This window comes from Protopterus annectens, chromosome 2.part0 (assembly GCF_019279795.1).
Source record: "Protopterus annectens isolate FY-2018-M chromosome 2.part0, PAN1.0, whole genome shotgun sequence".
Classification (NCBI taxonomy): domain Eukaryota; kingdom Metazoa; phylum Chordata; order Ceratodontiformes; family Protopteridae; genus Protopterus; species Protopterus annectens.
The window spans coordinates 1,003,632,542-1,003,641,002 of record NC_056728.1 but is presented as its reverse complement, the minus strand read 5'-3'; the positions used below and the strand labels follow the sequence as shown (position 1 = coordinate 1,003,641,002).

At 38.7% G+C, this 8,461-nt stretch overlaps 1 protein-coding gene across 1 annotated transcript in view; it reads left to right on the top strand.

The window, feature by feature from the left end:
- The first annotated feature begins 1,633 nt into the window (after positions 1-1,633).
- The window catches only part of FREM1 (FRAS1 related extracellular matrix 1), a 1,066,140-nt gene continuing 1,059,312 nt past the window's right edge, over positions 1,634-8,461 (top strand). Inside the window, exon 1 of the mRNA XM_044060374.1 lies at positions 1,634-1,870. Within this exon, the coding sequence (XP_043916309.1) occupies positions 1,643-1,870 (228 nt within the window). The 5' untranslated portion in view covers positions 1,634-1,642. The remainder of the gene's footprint in view (positions 1,871-8,461) is intronic.

Genomic DNA, 8,461 nt, shown 5'->3' with positions numbered 1-8,461 from the left:
ATTTTGCACACATTACCAATGTCATGATCACAGATTGTCTGTGCACTGCAGGGGCAGTCCTTATCCTTCCCTAGGTGCTGCCCCTCTGACATCACCTCGCCAACACCCCTCTTGGATTGGTAAGGAGGTATTGGCCATTCACTTCCATCCTTCCCTGAGTGCTTCCTCAAATGGCCAAATCTGATAGTGTAACCTAGGTCATGTAAAACACATTCAGGAACAAAACCTCTGCTCACAGGAGTCACTTCTTAAGGAGTATTTAACCAACATTATTCTTTTCCCTGCAAAGACCATCATCAGGGTATCACAAGAACTCTGTATCTGTTCATGTGACCAAATAAAACACAATTTTCATATTTTCTGAAAAATCCAAGGGCCACTGTTAGCAGCTCTATGCTTTACACTGTAATAACAAATGTTTTAAGTATCAGAAGTTATACTGAAGATTTTCAAGAGTTTCTAATTTAAATGAGTCCCCTCAACTGTGCCCATGTGCATAACAATGCAAAATGTCCACATAGTACTCACTCTGTGGGTTTATGAGTAGTGGTCATTAGCAGGGCAGAGAACAGACCTTCTTACAACCTGCCTTGAGATGTCCCATCATTTTGAAAACAATGGGGAGGGGTTTGTAGTATTCTAGTTAAGCTGTGGGTTGCTGGGAAGGTAGCAATATAGCATGGGATATACTGCAGTTACAGCACATATCACTCAGTGCTCAGGAACAATTCAACATCCCTCATGTCTTTCTTCAGTTATGTCAGCAAATATAGCAGTGAGGAGAGTGGCAGAATTAAGGCATGAACTCTAACTGAAGATATCAAGGTACTTCCATACCTAAAATTCATTATGAAAATGCATCACCTCTCAGTCATAAAAAAACAATCCCATTTCTGACAGTTGTAACTAAAACCTTAATTTGGGTAAGATGATGTAAAATTACAAGACATGTCCGGTAAACTGTAACTAGGCTCTTTGACTATATCTAGATGGCATTTGTGAAAACAATACTGGAGTCTGAAGCTTCACTTATAAACAAAAATGTCTTTATTGTGTTTTTTAAGTGGTAAACTTGGGTTGCCGTCTATCATTAGGACAAAAAAAATCTATATTATTTATTTGTCTGTTGACCGATCCTACATATTTAAGTACAACAATTTTGTATAAAACCTAGCTGTGTGTAGGTAGTTGAACATTGTAAAAGTTAAACTGGCCCCAAATGAGAATGGAAACGACTCATGGCAGTCAGCGATTTTGATAAGCAAACAGAAATGACATAGTTGTTTTCTTTATTATATTGCAGTCTAGTAGGGGAGAATGAAACATGCATTCATATTAACCTAAAAGCTGTTTCTTACCTTTTGTTTCTTAATTGTTTTCAGGGTCAAGGCAGCTTGAATCCTCCAACAACACATTAATCTTTAGAGTTGTCAGCATCCATTCAGCAGCTTTTATTAAGGCATCAACAAAGCTCTTAAAGATATCCTTGTCAAACCTTTGAGAGACAGAAGGAAAACAAGCACTGCTTTTTGAGAATAACCATTCAAGCATAAAAACGCTGCCACTCACACACACAGAGCACCAGAAGAAAGTGGATGAAGCGTCTTTTTTAATGAAAGTAAATCTGTTTTACAGCTGTAAGATGAAGCTTTACTACAGCTTAGGACTGTTAGTGCTGTTTATTTTTTCATCTGGATGTGTTTCTTCTTTCATTAAAATGAATCGAGGTATTACAGTTATGAAAGGAAAATCTGTTTACTTGACAGAGGATGATCTGCAATTTGATATCCCAAAGGAAAAGGATGCCTGTAAAATAGAGGTTGTCATGAACGAACCCATTACACAGAGGGTTGGAAAACTAACTCCACAGGTATTGTCATTTGTGCCCTTTTTGTTATTTTGAATTGTTTTTTACAAATGTTTTTGGTGGTGTTTATTTGCATGTTGACCATTGTCACAATAGTAAGGCAGTCAAATGCCAGTCTTCAGTTTAAGTCGATAGGTTTAGGGAGGATGGGGCACGTAATAAAATTGTTCTGCCTTTGAGTACCATATTGCTTTTTGTCTGATAATGTTCTCCAACAGACTCATGTGTCTCAGTATCATGAAGCATCTAAGTTTGAAACTTGTCATTTTCTATTTCTTAGGTCATCTTTGAGAAGCTGCAACCATACATCTCAACTGTACAGATTTTTGCAAAATGTCCACATTTTTGCCTCATATTGTTGGTCTGTTTTTCATAAAATTTTAGTTTTCTGGCAAATTAGTGTCAAATCATTAGAGTGTAGTTAGAAAATAATGACAGAGATTAGAGTTTGAGACTTCAAACCCTTCAAAAAATTCATGCTAATGCAAAACCTGTTAACCTATCAACTTTCTAAGTTTGTAAAAGCAATATTTAAAAACTGTCCCTATTTTGGGCCTTTGTCCCACGTTTATTTATGCCTTTGTCCAGATTTCTTGCTGTAAGATGTTGAGAGGTATGGCTGCAACTCATATCTACTATCTTTTTCTTTGGCAATACATTTAACTTTCCCAGAGCACTGGTTTGTTACCCCGACCGTCACATGCAGATATACTTCTCCACTACAACATTTTCAATAAAAATGTGATCTACTTGGCCTATCTCCCTAACCAGTTCTCTGATGTCTCAAAAATAAAAAGTCAAGACTTAATCATTTCTAGCATTTTCAAGTAAAAAAATAATAATACAATTAAAAAAATAAACAAATAAGTAAATAACCCCATCCAAAAAGAGTAACATCCAAATTACTGTCCTCAAGAAAGCAGCTTACAAGGAACTAGTCCTGTCCTTAGATGTTCTACACATACAGGTATATATAATACATGTAAACATATCAGTAATTTGAGTAGTATAGGCTGACATAGTTAGTAACTTTATAATCTAATGCATGTTTGTACCAAGTACACTTGGACTATTCAGTTTCTATTTGCAAGTGCTATTTTTTTCTTCCACAGTACTTTTGCATGGGCAAAGGGGATCTCCCCATTCTCCCTTGCAGTGGGGATGCACCTCCTCTGCCTTCCACATTTAAAATAATTTCTGAGTTCAGTCCAAGCTGAAGGTAAGAGCAGACCACCTTACAGTGATCACTACTGGCAATGTGTGTTTACAAAAGGTAAGAAAAAATTTGCAGAAAACGCTTTCAGCCACTTTGTGTCCTAACTGTATATCACTCATTATTTCCATTAATTATTTGACGAATTATTTAAGTGAGCATATCTTTTGTCTTTCCAAGGCATAGGTTAGTCCATAGCTACTGAGGTGCACCAAAAAGTATAGCTTTATTCGGCAGTGTAGCCATGTGGAATGAGTCTAATTGTGTGAATAGTTTTAATACTATTTATCAAATCACTTCTAGTCAGATGCTGTTTCATCAGTTGCAATTAAATGAAACAGTACATTTGATGAAAATTGTCAAACAAAGAAAGAAATCTGTGTGGAGAATAAAGGCCTCCACACTTTCAGTTCATGACAGACTCTCCATTCACCCCAGACTATTAAACAACTTCCAAGAGTGCTGCACCTCAGGAAAGACAACGGTGCCCTAAATGTAGCAGTCGAAACAAAGTACCACTTTATATAAGCAAAATCAATAAATCAAAACAGAGAAATGTAATAATACCAGCAGTGGACAATATGTCTTACCTGTGAGAACAGCTCGCGTAGAGATGCACCACATTTTGTTATGTTAATAGCATAGGCTCAAGGATGCATTCATACTGGCCCAGGGAGACATTCAAGTATCACACAGGCAGCAAATGGGTGTATCACAAATCTGTTCAGTTTTTATTAAATAGATCATAGCAGGTATATATGTATGAACCAGTGTATGTGCTAGTGGGGAAGGATACCTTCTGCAGAAGGGTTCCACTGAAAGGCACAGAAGACAAAGATGTGGGGCTGAAGTGACTGAGCAACAGCTGCTTTCTGTCCCATTGGTAGGCCTGTCCAAATTCCAGTTAACATATGCAGCGAGTTACTAGACCCTAATCCATCAAGAAACACAACCATCAAATGGTACTGTTTGCTTACTGGTCATGTAATTGTTCATTTGTTTAAACATCTGTAGATACAGTGTAATAAACATTGTGCTTTGACTTAACCATGTGTTTGCCATAAAATGTTTAATTGTTGAGGAAAATGCATAATTCTGATCCACCTGCGTGGCATCTGAGAAAGGCAAACGTTTGCAACACATTTGTTCAGCACTCAGATGTGTAAAGCCTATCATCTACTTCATATATACAGAGTTTAAAGTTGTAGTATCTTACAGACTCCCCTTATTCCAAGGTGCAGCATTCTGATACCTAGTATTTATAAATCTAAGGGGTGTTGTACCTGCAGCCACCCTGCTGCTTTAAGGGATGCAAAGGATCAAAGTTCCCCTTTAAAAATGTTTTATTTCTTTTGTAATGAGTTCTGCTGTTCATTATTTTCTTTAAATTTCTCATATTGCTGTTCACACTTTTGAATATCAAATGTATGTGCTGAAGTTTAATCATGCAGCACTGAGACATGAGGGATGGAGCCCTGAGTAAACCACGTGTGATCTAAGTACACTTAGCTGGCTGGGAACTGTAGAAGGTGACCAAGGTTTGTTCACCCACCCAGGATAAAGGGGAGTCAGTTTAAGTCCCAGAAATATTGCCAGGGGAAGACCAAGAACTGTATTCGAATGAATAGAGAGTCGTGATCATAAACCTGTTCAAAGCGATACTTCAGGTAAGCATCATGGATTTGTGGAAACATGCACTTGCAGCAGCTTGGTATAGTCAGGAATTGCACTGAACCTACTGGCCAACAGCAGGAGGAGGAGGACTGTTACACGCATCAGAGACTCTCCTTACCTCTTGTACTATGGACACTGTCTCTAGTTCTTGACTAACCTTATTGGAATAGTCTGACACGAAGTTGGAAGGTGTGAGTAGCTTAAATGTGTGCATGGTTTGACTGCCATTGGAGATGGCAGCTGAGAATGATCTAAAAATGTTTATTTTGGCAGTTTCACAAAAAAGCAGCTGAGATGATGATTTGCCGACAATGCCATTTTCAGGTATACCTGTAATGGTGCAGTCTGTGCAATACACCTGTAAGAGAAGACATAAAGGATAGTTCTACATGAGATTTGCTTGTCAGCTTCTGCAGACTTTTAAAACAGTACAGTAGTAGGCATACATACCAGTTCTTAACATTTACCCACAAGCAATACCAAACTAACATGACAGAACAAGACGCCTATTATACACCTTGTTAGCCCTTCCTTGGATATACCTAAACAGCACAAATGTTAAGAAGGAAATCTATGTACTGCATTGTTGTGTGTCACTCCCGCAAGCTGCCTCAGCTAATGATGTTGTAAATGTATTGTGGAAAATGGATTGGTTTTCCAACATTGAGTTGATTGTTTATTAAAAAAAAAACAGAAGAAAGTAAATGCAGATCCAGCTTTTTAAGCTTTTTCATCCTCCAAGGATTGAGGACTTCATCAGGATGAAAGATGAAAAACTTTCTGAGGTTGGCTACATTGAATCAGCCTAGGGTAGAATCACTACATCTTATATCCTATCAACTTTCATCTTTATAACAGGTGGTAAAGAATACTGTCATTTAAACCAGGAAGCAAATCAGTACTTAATGTGATTTATCACAACAATTGTTTGTGTAACAGAATAACAGAATATTTTACCAGTTACCCCCTCTGCTATCCCTGATGAGCTCCTCCAAATCAAACAAACAAAAAATACATTTTCTAAAACCTTCACATACCAAGAGAAATTTGATTTGTAAATGCATTAGTAACATCACAATTCTTGATACTGAGTAAATGCTCTTAAGTGCATTCATGTAATCTATTTTACCCACAGGAAATCCATCACATTAACTAAACCACTCCATGGCCATAAAATTAAAATGTTCAAAATGAGGCATACTGTTGGGATAACAGAAATGGTCCCATGTGGCCCTTCAAAAATACATCGACATTGCTTATATGCCCCAAATAAGACAGAGGAAGGTTTGCTGAGAATTCTAAAGTGAAGGGAGTAATTGATTGTCATTCTGAATATTAAGATAATGGCCTCCCACATATTTATATCAACTAGTCCTGTTCCTACCCTTAACATTATAGACTTTTTATGTCTCCGTTTTCCAGGATTTTATTGCATACAGCTAGTCTGGGTGTCACAGCTCACCACACAGCTTTTATACATTTTTAAATCCCTCTGACATGTTGTTTACCCTAATTTACATTCACCAGTGGCCTCAGTATTATAATTTCACTTATTTCCTCTCATTATACAGTCCATGTTGGCCATAGTATTTTGTGGCCTTGTGACTTATGTATAGATAATACTGTATCTGAATCACCCCCGCCCCACCCCCTCCTTGCTGCTGCTCATCATACAATTTGCCATCTGAATTGTGCAGTTTGCTTTGGAATCTCTGCCCATGTCTCACAAAAGGACAAACTGGAACTAACAAACTGCAAATCTATGGTTATTAACTGAATCCACACAGTGGTTAGTGTTCTTGCCTCAGGTTTCCCAGTTCAATTCTCAGCTGGGGTGCCTTTTATGCAGAGGCTGCATGCTGTCCCTGTGTTCACATGGGTTTCCTCCAGCTGCTCTGGTTTCCTCTCACATTCCAAAGACATGCAGTATGTAGACTGAACACTCTAAACTAGCCATAGGGATGAGTGTGCATGTGAGTGTGTGGTGTGGAAGATCTACCATGGCAGGACTAGCCACCCAATGGTGTAAACCTTGGCTGTAGATGACTGCCACTGTTGAAGTGACACCCTAACCTTATGTGCAGAAATGGGAGAAAATAGTTGTGGATGGCTGGGTTTACTGAATGTGCTAACTAGATTGTGCGTGCAATAGAGGGGAGAAGGAAGCAGAAATAAGCTCATACGTGCCAGTGCAATGATAAAAGAAAATGCACTAATTAGTTTGACTGAGTATAAGCAAATATTTGCAGGTGTACACTTATCGTACGTATTGGGTGGCTGTCATCACAGAGCTCAGAGTTGCTGTCCTACATGTCACAAACTAGAAGTGGCACTGGCAAACTGCTGCAGTTAGCAATTCATCTTTTTTTTCAAAATTGTATTTCCACAAAAGGACACCGACTTTACTAATGTGTACCATTCCACCATTTTAAGGCAACCAAAAAATAAAGTGCAATACATAATCAACATCAAGCAGCTATTAACAAGACATTAACATTGAGGCTATACTCCCAGAATCCATACCCTTTGTGCATAAAAGCACATTTGTGAGGCTCTGAAAACTCCAGCTACAAAACCTGTACTACCAGAAATCTTAAACTCAAGAAAACAACAGCATATTCCAATCCACAGTATAATGCCCTGACCTCTCACTGAGCATAGCGATTTGTACTTATATTGTTGTCATGTAATGGTAATGAGGGATGTTCATAGTAATACCACACTTGTGGTTAAAACTGAGCCAAGTCAGATAAGGCAGAGACTGAGACGTGGCCACTTCCAAGACATCCTACTCATTGGTGACTTCAGTCAATTTTACAACTAGCTTGTGACCGTCTCACATCTAGGTGGGGTCAGAATAGGGACATGTCAACCAGGTTAAAATGACTGAGCAATTACAACATGGTCACTGTTCATACTGGAATGAACAATCTAAAGAGGTCTTCACCCATAGATATGTGGTAGGCACTGGTGGCATTGTCAGACATTGTTACAAAAATGGGAAAGACATATCTTGTCACCAAAGTCCTCCTGTCATCTTGTATGACACCTACATATCAAGACAATCATTGTTTAGTCAGAGGTTAAGGACATGATGTCACATACAGAGGACTTAGTGCCTTTCAAACTGGAGGGAGCTGTGGAATTAGATGAATGCCTTGTACCAGATGGGCTTCATCCTTCTTTCGGTAATACAGTCACTGCACAGGAAATTTTGCATCCCCATAGTTTGTTTTTTTAGACCAATTCAAATTTAAAAACAAGAGGACTTGAAATTACACAGGATGAAAAAAATCAGAGGTGCAAGAATTCTCAACAATAAAATAGGTTATTTTGAAGCTAGGGGCAACTACAGTGATGCAGCTGTTAGCACTGTCACCTCACAGCAAGAGGTTCTTCGGTTCAATTCTCATCTGGGGTGCCTTCTGTGTGGAGTCTGCATGTCCTCCCTGCAGTCATGTGGGTTTCCTCTGGGTGCTCCTGTTTCCTCCCACATTCCAAAGACATGCAGTAAGTGGATTGGACACTCTAAATTGGCAGTAGGTGCAAGTGTATGTGCAAGCGAGTGGTACAGATGGACTACTGCAGCAGGGGTAGTTGGCTCGAGTTGATTGCCACTGTTGAAGTGACATCCATTTCCCCATGTGCAAAATAGGAAAAAGGGGTTGAGGATGGAAGGATTTCGAAGCTTTTCTGTACTTGGATGA